The sequence below is a fragment of the Nipponia nippon genome, unplaced genomic scaffold, assembly GCF_047370975.1.
Source record: "Nipponia nippon isolate SJK-2023a ecotype South Korea unplaced genomic scaffold, ASM4737097v1 scaffold_1, whole genome shotgun sequence".
Taxonomy (NCBI): domain Eukaryota; kingdom Metazoa; phylum Chordata; class Aves; order Pelecaniformes; family Threskiornithidae; genus Nipponia; species Nipponia nippon.
The window spans coordinates 34517648-34532711 of record NW_028262290.1 but is presented as its reverse complement, the minus strand read 5'-3'; the positions used below and the strand labels follow the sequence as shown (position 1 = coordinate 34532711).

General features: G+C 40.0%; 1 protein-coding gene across 6 annotated transcripts in view; it reads left to right on the top strand.

Annotated features, from left to right (window-relative positions):
• Window positions 1–1659: 1659 nt before the first annotated feature.
• Window positions 1660–15064, top strand: part of CRISPLD1 (cysteine rich secretory protein LCCL domain containing 1) — a 42936-nt gene continuing 29531 nt past the window's right edge. For 3 of the 6 annotated variants that reach the window (XM_087751257.1, XM_087751263.1, XM_087751273.1), the window contains exons 1-2: window positions 1660–1908; window positions 2883–3205. In XM_087751257.1, coding sequence (XP_087607383.1) covers window positions 2948–3205 — 258 coding nt within the window. In that variant the 5' untranslated portion in view covers window positions 1660–1908; window positions 2883–2947. Of the gene's footprint in view, window positions 1909–2882; window positions 3206–15064 lie in introns of those variants that run through there. The other 3 variants (XM_087751262.1, XM_087751279.1, XM_087751289.1) reach the window with 3 other exon arrangements.

The window sequence follows — 15064 nt, the reverse complement described above, 5'->3', positions numbered from 1 at the left end:
GAGATGTCTAATGCTGATGGAAAGGGGCATCTACGGTGTTTTCCAATGATTGATGGGAACCCCATAAATATCTTCACTCCTTTAGAATTTTTCAGTTTCTTCTGTGCAACCATTAATGGCTATAACAGTAAACCTTTTCTGCTACTTTATAATGAAATAGCACTTGTGCCCGTACACAGAATAAATGGCTTGGTATGACACATTCTTTATTATGTGATGATGGTGAAGCTGTGCCTCGATGATATAGAGTCTATGTCTTGGCCTCCAGAGGTCTAAAGAGGATGGAAGTCCATCTAGCAAGACAAATGGGATGTATTACAAAAATCCAGATTTGACGTGTAGACTGTATCAAGTTCGTTTAATTTTTGGTTTCCTTCCTCTCTCTTCTAACTCTTTTGAATGAGCAGACTATAAGTAAGGCTCATTCTTCTATGTCAAAAATGTCAGACGTTTAGGCATCTTGGTGCATAAACCCTGAAAAAGCTCGCATCTAGTCTGTGTATCCAGCTGCACAGTGGCATTTCACCTCACACAGTTTTGCTAGGAAAAAAATCTAATGCCTGATACTTGAGTGCAGAAGCCCACTTCCCAGCATTGCAAAGAAAAAGTCATAAAGATCAACCAATATAGAGCATAACAATTTTTGCGTATCATGGTGCGTAAGTAACAAGAGTACCTACAGCATCCTGCAAGACAGATTAGTTTCAAAGTCTTTTGGGGAAATTATAACTAAAACTGAGAAAGAGAGAGTACAATAAGCAGCAGTGTGTTGCTTGCACGGCATTGTTTCTCTTGGGCCCATGAAATTTGGAAGCATTCATAGAGCTGGTCTGAAGCCAGTTGGATTCTGACAAATTTTAACCTCAGCCTCTCAGTTTCTGAAAATGAAAATACAGAAAACCTTTGGAAGCTGGTACAGCAGTCCTGTGAAGACTGGAAGCTGGTCAATCCTGCTGTTAGCTCAATGTACCAAATTATACTGAATAAATGAAACATTGTCCCCATCAGCTTGCATAAAAAATTCAGGCTAGAAGATTTTGACACAAATACAATGAAGAAGTACATATTTGATGCCTAGCCTTGCCGGAAACAGAAATGAGTAGCTACAAGCTTTTGAATTCTACTTCATAATGAGAAGCCTCATGTGGCTGGTCTGAATCCACGGTAACATTCCCGTCCTGATACCTCCAGCCATATTCACACGTTCTGGACTTTTGCGGAGCTCATGTGTGAACACCCATCTTTCTCACTCTGCTGTCTTTCAGCAGGAGCAGGCTGGCTTAGCATCCTCTTGCCAGCTACCAACGGACGGAGGCGGCAGGGGACGGGGCCCCCCTCGACCTTTTCTGGGCGATAGCTTTTCCAGGACCGAGGCCAGCTTCTGGCAGGAGGCAGGGGTCCCAGCCAACCCTTGCTGCCCGCAGGACTCGAAGCACCCCCCGGGGAGCTGCTGCGGGCTCCGCCGCCCCGGGCCGTTCCCGCGCCCGCCCGGGCGAGGACCGGCGGTGCGGGTGCGGGTGGCGGGGCCGGGGCCGGGCGCGGTGCCCGGAGCGCGGTGCGTCCCGCCCCGCGGGGTGCCGGGGAGGGGTGTCCGCCGCACGTCAGCGCCGCCCGCGATAAATGCCCGGCGGGGCGGGAGCCAGGAGGAGAAGCGCGGAGCTCCTCGGGGCGGCGGCGACCCGGAGGCCGGCGGGGGAGGCGGCAGCGGCGCGCTCACCGGCAGCCCCTTGCCGCGGCTCCGCTGCTGGACACGTCCGCACCCGCTGCGCCGCTCCCACCGCGGCTGCCCGCCGCAGTGAGCGGGGCGAGGCCGTGCCTGCGCCCCCCGGCCCCGACGCGGGCCTGGCGAGGAGGTAGGCGGTGGAGCGAAGCTGGCTGCGGAGAGAAGAGGCAGCCGCCGCCGGAGGGGTAAGGGCGTTGGTGGGGGTCGCCCGGCGGCTCCCCGCAGCATCCACCCCGCGGCGGGGGGAGGACGGGGGCCGGCGGCATCCAGGGCCCGGCGGCCGCGGGGCTCTCGGGTCGGGGAGCGGCTGCTCGGGGCCGGCTGCCCCACGGAGAGCGGGGCCGGGGCCGGGCCGCCGGCTGCGGGCGGCGGCAGCGCGCTGGGGAGGGCCTGGTTCTGCCCGCTTCGCCTCTTTTTGTTTCCCTCCCAGCGGCTGGGTCCAGCGCGGTCGGTGTGGCGGGATTTCGCCCAGGGTGGGGGAGTGACCACGGCTTTCCTACCTAAAGCACTCAGTCATGTAATAGGCGGTGTTGGAATGTTGTGTTCTTGGAAGTGGTACTACTTTTTCTGAGTTATCTGTGCTTCCCTTTGTTTGGTGAATAGGCTATAACCCCATCTCCCCCAGTTTTCTTGGCCGAGTTGAATACCTTTAGTTTTATTAGGTTTTTGATTAAAGCTGTTGTTTTACGATTTCCAAAGTCATATTTTGAAATGCACCAAGAGGGGATATTTCATATCAACTTCATTGTGTTTTTCAGTTCGCATTTTGGCAATGAATGCAATCCTTTTAACTTTTTTTGTTCTTAAATTCCAATACTGGAAGACCTTATCTACAGTCTAATCTTCATTTATGTCTGGCTCCTTTTAAGTAGATATGAAAAGCGTGCTTTCTTGCATGCAGGCAGTGAAACGTGCATGCCAATGTAGTATATAAAACCACTTGAACAAACTGAAGTTCATAAGGTTGAAGATAAGCTATCTTCCCCAAGCAACAGTGTATACTTATTAGAGTAAAAAAAAGTAGCGTCCTGGTTTCTCCCTCTAAAACAACAGTGGCAAACTCTGTACAAACTACAGTTTGACTTTTGTTGCTTACTAAGTTCATACAGGCCAGTACTTCAACCTCCAAATTACATTACTCTCTCTTATGCATTTACAGCCAACAGACCTGGAAGAAAGACTTTGTCTTGGAGCTAACTTCTGTGCATTTTGAGATCATTCATCATGAAGTATGTAGTACAGGAATGGCTCAGAGTAACTACCTTGCTATTCATAGCTCAAGCAGTTTCTGCAATGGTTCTTCCCAATGCCACGCTCTTAGAGGAACTTTTGGAAAAGTACATGGATGAAGATGGTGAGTGGTGGATCGCCAAGCAGAGAGGGAAAAGGGCTATCACAGACAGTGATATGCAAAGTATCTTGGATCTTCATAATAAATTACGGGGTCAGGTGTATCCACCAGCTTCCAATATGGAATATATGGTAAGGAAAAACCAATAGCGACATGCAGAAAGAAATGTTCTTAGAATAGTTACTGTCACTTTATAAAACAGCATACTTTCAGTCTTAGCTTGCTTGTTTTCTCATTTAAAGCACTTGTTACTTGTTTGTCCTTTTTTTGTACAGGGGTGAACTGTGAGATAAAAATGCCTGTTTGTGGATCACGTGTCATGTTCTGCTGATATTAATGGGTTTAATCTCTCACAGCTCTCCTGATTAAGTGGCAATTCCTCAGTGTAAGGGGCCGATTTCCAAAACTGCATTAGTCAAAATAGTTGATTGTAGCCTAAGAAGTTACCATCTAAGAAGAGTACTGAACTATGAAGTTTCAAAATGACATGGATTCTCTCCCATGCCTCTAGGTTGGATGGAATTTCTGAGCAAAATGAAGCTCCTCTAACAAGAAAGTTGTCTATTTTAGTTGACATGTGCTACTAGACTGGAGTCCTATATGTTCCTATGTTTAACATTAATAATGTAATACATAATTTCTCTTTATGTTTTTCCCTTAAGAAGTGTCTATGTTTCATTTGTTATTAGTAGACTTAAATCTCCCATGATTTTCAACTTTGATTTTATGCGTAGTTCAAGGCTAACTATATCTCTCCTTGTTAATTAGATCAAATCAAGTCATTAGAGCTTTTAAGAAGTCCAGACGTCTGACAAGAATGGGCAACTTTTCTTCTGTATTCTTATTTCTGCAGAAAAGCTCAAGTCTTTTTCCTGTGTCCACACTGTGTTATCTGTCCAGGCACCAGAGAAATAGCATTATTATAGGTTGGGTTGTTTATACCAAATATTACACAGATTTCCTGACACCTTCCATTGTAAGGTTATGACAGAGGATCATATTAACACATTTCAAGATGTAAATATCTTTCCCAGCTTGGAGTGATGTCTCTCAGCTTGGAGATCTGATTGAACTGAGCATATATGTGTCCTGGAGAAACCATCCTTGCTTAAACTGTCAATAAAGGTAGTTTAATTAAGTTTACCTATATGAGTGTTACTATATTAGTCTAAGAGCCATCAGAGAATTAGTTACCACATTCTGTCTCCAAACAAAGGGGTGATAATATCTGAAACCCCTTTAACCCTTTCAGTTATGATTATCTGCACATATCCTTAAACTTTTTTTCTGTTGTGAATTTTTTCAGACCTTTTTGTAATATAGGTTACCTTTTTGTTCCCAGTAACTCAGGTTGATTTATTTCTGGAAAACTTAAGAAAAAGCTGTCCAGCCTTTTTGTAAATTGAGAATAGGGAAGATTATTGTTTTCCCATGTTAAAATACCACAAAACTTTTTACTGAGATTCTACGAAAGGGTAGCTTTGATTTTTAGTTATGCTCCTTTTTCGATTCCTAATGCCATTCTACATTTGCCTGTGTTATATATCTCAGAAAGAAGGATTTGGATGTACTCACTGGAGTTAGATTTTTGACAGCTGTATTCTTCAAAGATTCCTCCTGCACTGCACACACTTTGGCCTAAACTTTATGTTAGGTCTATATCTGGAACAAGTTTTTTTGGTTTTGTTGTTGTTTTTTCTGTGCTCCTTAATGACCCCTGACCCAGAGTACAAGTAGCATGGAAAAGAGATTACCCAATTTTAGCATTGAGGAGATACTCTTATGTCCCATTATTCAGAACAGGACAACAGCTTTCAAGAGAGTGGGATTCAATTTTGGCACAATATCCAAGGGGATCAGAGATTGGGATGGGCAAGAGTTTGAGATTTGTGAATGCAAAGGGTCTGGCCAGAGGGATGGATACATGTTCAGGGGCAGGGACCTATGAGAAGGGAATGGAGAGAGGTTGAGAGTCTGATCAGGAGGGTGTTGAGAAATCAGTGGTATGGAGGGAAAGAGGATTTGATGAATATATGTGGTTAGGGGAAGAACTGTGACTCTCTGGGCAGAGAAAAATTGGAAGCAGGAGTTTTTGGAGGGAGGTTAAGAGCACAGAAATTTACTAAGAGGCTATTTAAAAAGACTGAGCCTGGGAGTAGGAAGGGAGATTGTACCTGGAAGAATCAGGTGGGAGTCGGTGTTGGGAACCAAGAGAGGATGGTTTAGGAGACAGGGGGAGCCCCCCGCTGCTTGAACAGAAGGACGAAATGACAGGATTTCTGATTGTTTGCACATAATATTTTTATGATGCAGTTTGTGATTGTCCACCTTCTTTTCTATACAAGGTGTCATAAAGGAATCATGGCTGTTTTATTGTTCAATAAGAGCGAAATTTGAGTACAAAATTGTAAATGTGGTGTGGAGCCACAGATTGAACAGCCAAGGAGGAGCAATAAATGATAGCTCATTAAGGAAGTGTGATTCGTTTTGTGCAAAGAGACTCCTTTGGAAAAACTAATATCTAGTCGTCATCATAGTGCACATAGGCAAGAAATAAATTACAGAGGCAAACTCCATTCTATCATTTCATAACTTCTGACAGATATAGCTGTATAACTATTACTGCTAGCTTTTTTGTCCATAGTTAAAACAAATGCCTGTTTTGACACTTAACAGTCACTTTATTTTTCTAGATGCATATTAATAATAGGACGGACAAGTTCCACTTTTCCAGGTAAAGAAATAAGCACTCTTAGATCTGGTTTTCCAAGGGTCTGTGCCCTCTGGATCAGTTTTGTGAATGACAGAAAGTTTAAGCACCCAAGTATTGATAGAATTAATACTGTACTTGGCTATTTTTTTGTAAAATAAATGGTGGAGATAAATGGGGATGTTTAATTAAAAAAAAAGTTTCAGCCGATAGACCCATACCACTTAAAAAAAAAAAATCCTTGCAATGTGTTACGTCGGGTCTTACCAAAGGTGAATTCCTGTGCTCCAGAATAGGGAAACAATCCCCCTAAATGTTTGCCTGATGTTTAGTGAGCTAGATAAGTAAAGCTGAAATACTTTTGTCTCCTTTTAGGGTGCTCTATTAGTATAGACATGCTGGCAAAAAAAATCTCCTGCTGTGAGCACAGTCATGTCACTGTAAGCTGCCCCTTGTACTAGTAAAACCTTTCCTTGTAAATAGAGTTAGCTCTGCTTGTGGAAGTGAAGTTTTATGCCTTACTGAATCCAAGTGGAGGTGATCAAGGTCCAGGTGCCCCACTGGTACACCTGTCTCTCTAGAAGTCTGTCATATAGTTGAGAAGTTTAAGATATCCAAGAGTGCTTGGATCTGGGAGAAAGTATGTGGGGGCTGCATGCTCTCATTGCACTGTGTGTGACAACTAAGCTCACCTAACAGGTGGCTCTGGCTGAAATGCCTCTCTCCTACTCCTGCCACTGGCACCTATCTGAGTTGATGATGAGACTGATCCAAGTACTTAAAGAATCAGATTTTATTTTTTTAAATGTAATTTTTTAAATTTTTTTCCAGTCTGAGTCATGAAACTGGCTCCCTACATGGCTGAATCAAATGAGTACCAGTGCTGATAAAAGAGGGTGGGAATGCATAGCTAAGGAATGGGAGGGATGGAGAGAGAACTGCAGGGCTAATGCCACATTTTGGTTTAAGTTGTGCAGAGGAGAAAAGCTTTTGAGGATGGTCTCCAGCATATAAGATCTTGGTTCTATTGAAAAAAAAAAAAGGAAAACAAAAGGGTTGAATTAACTGATTTTCTGTACAGCTCTACACTCTTCCCTTATGCCTTGAAAAAGAAAAAGGGTACTGGGTTATCACAGTTCAGAGACCTAAAGTTACGAGCTGCCGTCAGATTCACAGTAGATATGTCTAATGAACAGAATGTTCTCATGGTTGTCTGGCTGAACTTACCGGATGAAAAGTTCATCTTCCCAAGTACTGTGGCTCTGGTGGTGAGCGGTAATGGATTCCTAGGGTAAGAGGATAAGAATAGAGCATGTGAACAGTGAAACTTCTGCAGTGAAACCCCCCAGCTTCCAGCAAACAGCAGCTTAGGGACTTCCTAAATCTGCTGTTGTACTTTTTCTGTCCAATAGTCTTAGGTGGAATTTTCTTTTATGAATCTCAACACTTCAGGGTCCATTTATAGTCTTTGAATCCATGGCATCAAATTGCAGAGCTCTATAAATTTAATTATGCACTCTGCGAAAAAGTACTTTTTTTGCTTTAAACCTATTCTTTTTTTTGATGCCTTGGGCTTTTTTTTTATTGTGAGAAATAATAATTTCCTCAGTGGTCACATCTTTTTCAGCTGAAGAGTCCTACTTCTCTTAATTGAAAACTGTTCTATCTGAAAAGCTATTCCATTTTGTTTTCCTTCTGCATCTGCTGTGGTTCTACTGTTTTCCTTTTAATTCAAAGGGAACAAACCAAACTGTTGATAGTTACGGCATACTGCAAATTGATATAGTTGTATTTTTTTTCTTTTTTTGGCTTCCTAATAATTTCTAACATTCTTTTACTTTTTGACTGTGACTAAACTAAAGCCGACATTTTCATAGAGCTATTCACAATGGCTTCAAGATCTTTCCAACGTACTAAGAGGTCATTTACTACACTACAGTGTATGTATAGTTGGCTGTAATCTCCAGCAGTGTCCTCATTATTTTGCATGTGTTCACATTGAATGCTATCTATCATTTTATCTTCCAATCAGTTAGTATTAGTGAGTCTCCTATCTCTATCTTTTAGTTTCCTATCTTGTTTTTAACTACCTTAAGTAGTTAATATCATCTTGCATTCCCTTTTCTTGGGCTATTCTGAAGAAGGTATACAGCAGAGGACCATGGACACATCTTGCAGGGAATTTTAAAAATGATTTTGTATTCTTAAATCTGTTTTCTGTCTTTTGTCACTTTTTTTATCTCATGATAGCTTAATTTTATTCATTTATTAATTTTTAAATAATTTAGGACCTTCGTAGAAAGCTTAACTGCACTTAACCCTTTTCCGCATGTTGTTGACACCTTCAAAGTCTAATATATTTGGGAGGAATTCATATTATCCTCATATTTAATATGTTTTTAACTTGCCCTATGAAATCATCCCAATGGAAGTCAGTTTTTAAGGATCTACTGGAAGCTTTTTAAAATATTAACACCCACATGCTGTTTTTCTGTTACTGTGGTAATGAGGCCATTTTAAGAGAGGTTGTATACCACACAGTAATTCAGAAGTTTCATGATCAAGTTCTTCCAGATTCTTGAAGGATATTGTCTGGTCCTGGCAATTTGATACAGTTAATATTTTCAGTTTCATCTAATGTATCTTAAGTCTGATACGGATCCTCCGACTTGCCTTCTGTCTCTTTCTCTATATAGAAGGATTCTGGCGTGAGAACCTGTGTAAGCCCCTCTGTAGGGAACAGCAGTCCAACAAATTCAGCTAACTCCTCTGCAGTGGCCTTATGTGACCTTATGACTGCATGTTAGATCATTCTTTCCTAGACCTCTTCCTTCAATGTTGAGAGAGTTTTTGAGTTGTCAACATTATGACTTTAATGGAAAAAAAAAAATCTTCCTTGAGGTTATGATGAACAGTTTGTTATGAAAATGTATGGCAGATGCATGCTGTATATCTGTTTATCCTGCCATATGCTGTACACAATTGTTTCCTAGTAAAGGAAGGAGTAAGGAACATTTTCTTTTGGCATACACTAGAATTTAACAGCACTGGAAAGAGAGCAGAGACGGATGATGTTTCCCTGCTGCCCTTCCAAAATACCCAAACAATGCTTATCAGAGCATTGTATAAAATACGATGCTTTCACCATTTCCCACCCTGAGCCATTGACGCCAGCATGGCCTTCACACTATGTATGCACTTAGGGTACATCTGTATGGAAGAGAGATCTGGGCTAGTACTGAAAACAGAAGCCAACTGCTGTTGGCAGTAGTCAGTCGGACCAGAGCAGTGTGCTGTTGTGGCTGTGCTGCTCTGAGGCTGCTCTGCGGCTGCTCTGCTGTCCCTGCCTGTTCCTCTAGTGTGCTGGAGCTGTTTGTGCCTGCCCAGCCTCCCTTGGCAAAGACCTAGCTTTTAAGACAAAAATGGGAACCATTGTGCTTTGTCATGTGCTTGTCAATATATGTAATAATCTTGGAATATATAAGGCAATGCATTCTTTCTGTGGTTAAAATTGTTATTTGGTGGATTGACTTTAGGCAACCTTATGCACTCTACTGCCATCAATCCCACCCTTAAATAAGTATCATACAAAGAGACTGTGACCAAATCAGGAAATCAGTACATTGGTTAGTTGTTCAGACTGGATGTATGTGGAAGGCCTTATTATACATTATTCAGTTAGAAAGGGGTTTTATTGAATTATTAATAAATTCTTACTAGATTGTAAAGTGTTAATAAAACTTGAAAAACTTGTTTTAGGCACCATAACCCTACAACTTCCTAACCTCTTGATCTGTTTTTGGTAAGCATTATTTGTGTATCATGGACTGCATTTGCAAAAACTTTTTTTCCCTGATAATTTCATTGGCAACATTGCACCTTAATAAATATAAACATTTTAATGAAAACTGAGATTTTTTTTTCATGGTTATCATGGTCGACACTTTAAAAATAGTCATTATTATTTGGATAGTGGAAGTTGTTACTTCCTTTATATTCCAAACAGTTGTACTCTGCAAAATAAAAGGACCCACCAAGAATAAAATTTATAAAAGCAATTTTGATTAATGAATTTATAATGCATTCTATTTTAAACCATTCTTTTAGTATTCATTCCTTGATTTCATTAATATTTTCCCAAACGAATAAGTAAAATAGCTCATGTGAGATCCTCATTCAGTGCATGTGCTTTTGCTATACTGGAAAGTGTTTAGGTTCCCAGCTTGATAGATAGCAATGCATTTCAACCTGGTATTTCGTGGCACCTAGCCACACACTGCATTTTGTAATTACTGTAATTGGAGAACATCAATGTCTTCTAGGGCAAGGAAGTCTTTACTTCTTTAATTATTTTTAGTTGTCTTTCGGCCAGATCCTGATGATAAATGCAGGAATGTCATTGCAAAGCCCGTACCTTGCTTCTATAAAGTTTTATTTTGCAAACTTTGTGAAGAAAATACAATCTTCTAGAGGTACTTTTTTAAAAGTTCAGATTAGATTAATTTATTTGGTATAGCTGCATGGTTCTTAGGGACAATTATGAATGTGTATCTGCCAGCAGTATCGGATCCATATTTTGTTCACAGGGGAAAAAAAAAAAGAAATATAGTTATTCTTACTTTGTATTGGTATAATACCTCTGAAGGTCTTAGTTTGAAACCTTGACAGTGATATGTTGAAAGTCCTGATACCATATAATTCCTTTCAAAACCATGACTGACTCGTAACTTCTGTGAGGCCTTATATTTTGGGAGGCTTGAAGGTTTGCCTCGCCATTTCAGTAACTTCATGAAGACTTCAGAAGATTAAAATTAAGAATGACTGTAAATATTTTTCATTTAGATTTTTCTTAATTTTTCCTCAGGCAAATTCCTACTGTATTTAAATACAGATCACTGGGCTTTAGGTCATATGATAGAGTTCTTGCATGGATAATAGTAAAACGTTGTTCATGTCATCATTGTGACTGGATAGGGATTGAAATAAATTTTTGGCTATTTTGTGATGCTTTTAGATCCTGTGATCCGCATAAGTCTGGATGTAGCAGTTTCTCTCTCTCTCTCTCTGTGTGTCTTCACCTCCCAGCTCAGATATTTTTGTCTGTAGTATACTTAGGAGAATTGAAACAGCATTAGGAAACATAAAGGAAACAAAGGAAACATAGTGGACTTAGACATTTTGGTGAATTTTTCTGTGCTGAACAGAAGTGCCCTGTTAAATTCCCTAAACCTTTCTGACAAAACTTTTTCATGGCTCTGTTTAGTGTATCTTGTCCATTTTGCCAAAACTCTTCAGGGTTGCTTGATTAAAAACAATTCCCATTCCTTTCAAGCAGAGGAATTTGGTTTGTGGAATCCCTTAAGTGGCTGGAGAGCACTTTGGGTGCCAAGAACAGAGCAGTTCTTTTCAGAGTGAATCTGCCTGCTTTCCCTCTGGTTTTCCACTTTTCTGCTTCACTTCAAAGGTTGGTGGAAGTGCTTCAGCTCCTTTGCCTGTGCTCAAAGGCTACTGACACTGCATCAAAGAACGCAGTGACGTTGACTTATCCTCTTTTTCTCTCTGGCAGTTTTAGCAAAGGATTGTGCAATGTGAAGTGGCCAAGAAAGCAAGTGGATAAGTCCACGGTATGACTTTTATTGATGTAATGCCAACAACAACTAAGCAAGTCCAAGTAAAGAAACTGAAAGTGGAAAGTAGCAGAAAGGCTCACTGTCTCAAAGTTGAAGGGAGCCTTCCCAAAATAAAATAATTAACAACACAGGACAGATACTGTTCATCTTTTATTTTGCTGTCAGAGAACTTCTTCATCCCCCATATCGAGAAGATTATTAAAAATTAATCAGTAGTAGCAGAATCGGAGCTTAAATACAAAATACGAACTGAACACTAAAAGAATCAGTGAGATTTATCAAAGGAACTTCATGTAACCTTTCATCTTCATGATATCTGCCTGGGAATCTTCTTTAACTTAAGATTTTTTTTTTAATTGAGAAAAAAATATTTATTTCTTAACATACTTTCATTGAAATGCTAGATATGAATTTATCCTGTTACCTTTAAATATAGCCCTCAACCTTAGATTTGGCATAAGTAGGGTCACTATCATAGTTAGAAAAGCATGATTCATTAAGACTGTCTTCTGTACATATAGAGAAGGACAATTTTTACTTTATTATGAAGGAAGATAACAGTTTCTTAAAATGAGTCTTTTTTACTCATTAAATCCAGAATTTTGGCTGCCTGATACATATCACAATATATTTGTCCTGAATTCCCTGTTGGATCCCCAAATGGTCAGGAACTCCTTTAGTACATTTTCCAACTCTTTTTTTAGATTTTATTTAAACATATTTCTAACAGTAGTGCCAAGTCACATATGATCAACGGGTGCTCTCTGGCAGTAAGTTCAATTCGCCTATGTCAAATCACAGTGGTCATCTTTTAAAAGCAAACAGTCACTGTGACACATATTTGAGATACTGCAGCTAATTCCTGTTCAAAGTCCAGGAAATTCTGCAGCATCTCTAAAACTGCTGTATGAAAGCAATCAGTTACAGCTAGTTTATTGTGGTAATCACGACTAGGATTTGAGGTAAGGACCCATGCTCTAGTCAATTTGTAATTAACGATAAATATTTATGAATACTATTTGTAATGAATGTGTGTAATTCATACTTTGACAATGGACAAAATGCAGAAATCAAGATCAGCTTTCACACTGTTGCTTTTCTTCCATTCGTGTCAGAATATAGAAGTGAATAGATGATTTTTAGTCATGTTCTAATAGAAAGTCTTTATGCACTGCTTTTAAAAAGTAGCAAAGTAAACGCACTGTTTCAGAACACCTTGGAAAGCTGAATATTCCAGCAAGGTTTTTTTAACATGCTTAGAGTACACACAAAATTAAATGTGATTAGTCATGTCTGCTGGTTCCTATTCCTGGTTTTACTTTTTGAACACCAAAAGCTCAAACACATGAAACGCTAATAGGGAGATACTTCTAAATATTGGTGCAATTTATTCAGTGTTCGGGAACAATATTTTTGGCCTCATACCACTTTCCTGTTTCCAGGCAAAAGCCACAGTTTTCCTGCTTTTTACTCTTTTCCAAAAGAGTACCTGAAACCTCAAGGTCTATTCAGGGATCTCTGCCCAGTTTAAAGCTCTATAAACTCCAGTCTACCACATGGTAGCATGTCAGGTCCTTACCATTTCATTTCTAGACAGGCAGTAGTCCTCCAACAGAAAATGGATGCCTAACTTTCTTGGTAGTGGAAAGTTTAACAACTTTAACTATCCTCTTTCTTTGTGCTTAAAGGATATATCAGTACTGGTTACTATGGCTTGTTTTGTGTTTTCAAGGAGAGTTGTCTGGTGTTTAAGTACTCCTGAGTTTTTGTGGTCACTCTGCTGCAAACTGTAAGGGACCTCGGGCTAGTACGGAGGCCACATTTTTTTTTCAAATTCAAGTGACTGAAGGTAAGCGTCTGAGTTGTGTGCAAGTTATTGACTTTTCAGATGTGCTAATTATCATTGGTTTCCATGGACTTCCTTCAGCAACCTTGGTACAGGTGAAGATGCCTCACCTAAGCGTAAATGGAAGCCAAGCTGATTAAAACTGCCAGTGTCTGTTCAAGAAGAGATCATGTCAAACCAATCTATTTTACTTTTCTTTTGACCCAGTATTTAACCAGCATAGTGTATCAGAGGGAAGTTGTAGGTGTCATATTTTTGACTCTGGAAAGTTTTTGACACTTTCCACCCCGACATTTTTGCAAGTGAAAATTGACGGAAGATCCCTGTTAACTGGCAGAAGACCGAAGGGGCTGAGGCTGTTGGAGCCCATCCCTTTTTGGTTAAGCACTTAGGTTATGACTTGTGTAAGCAAAGAATACTCTTGAAAACTGCAGAATACATTAACATGGGCCCAGGTTGGGCTTGTTTTAGAGAATGTGATCAAAATTAGAAGAACTTCGCAAGTGGAAGTAATGGCCTGGAATCAACATGATGAAATTTAACTGCAAGGTATGGAATAAGGAAGAAATCAAACAGGTAAAATACAAGGAATAAAATGTAGAGGTAACACTGCAATAAAAAGATGCAGGAGTTGCACTGAGTTAAAAAATAATATAAGGCAGCAGTCTTTGAAAGGAGACTTCTCTGTGTGAAACGGGTGAGACCTTGTCTGAAATGCAATGTCCAGGTTTGGTCATTTCTTAAGAATGGTCTAGCTGTTCTAGAGAGAATTAAAGAGATTAATGGGACACAGAATATGTGATTTATGAGGAAGATCGAAGGAATGAAGCAGCTGAATTTGTTTAATCTGGGAAATAAACAAAGGTTGTTACAGGAAAGAGAGTGATTTCTTTTTTCTTAGCAGTAAAACATCAGCTAGCATTGCAGGGCAGGAGGTTTAGGTTGCCTACCAAGGAAATCTTCTTTACTCTTACAGTCATAAAACTCCAGAAGAAAATGACAGTAAATATTCTGAAACTACTGTTATTAGTTTTAATTTTAAAAACGCGGATAATACACATATATTTGATTCTGGCTCGGTGGAAGAGGCTGGATAGACTACAGTCATGATCAGTCTCTTGAAGTCATTTTCAGCTCTACCTTTCTGTCATTCTGTGCTGGTGCCATGCAGCTCATTTCTAGTTCTTAACTGTATTTCTGGCTTATTTGCTCATGGCATTTCTCATTCTATGTTTCATCTTTCCTTTTTTCCTTCTCAGTATCATTAAAGAATACAGTGGATTCTATTAAAAAATAAATAAATACCCATACTGTACAGTGGTATTTACTTTACCACTCTCTCCCTATATTTAGAATGTATACAGCAATGAGGTATTTATACTATGCCATGGTAAATGTTTACTTTCAGTGGTGCCCACTGTACTTACTTTTCCATCTTTACTGAGCTTAAATTTTAGCTCTTTTTTTCTTTCCATATAGTCCCATTCCATATGATTTTTTCTGCCTTCCTACATATATGAAAATCTCTCCAATTAAAATGTTATCACTGTATTCTTTGTATTTTAATGGAAAACATTTTTTGAGCTGCCGGGCTTGCCAGTTCTGTTGCAGTACCAGTTGGTATAATTGGTGGACTCACTTATGCTGACTGGTCTGCCTTGGGTGAGAATGTATTCTTTTGATTTAACACTCGCACAAGACATCTCACCAAGCTTTTGAGGTCTGTGGTGTAGATCTTTGCATTTGAGCCAGTCTTCTTTATAATTAGTAGAGAAAAATGAGAATTTCCAACGCACAGTTTATC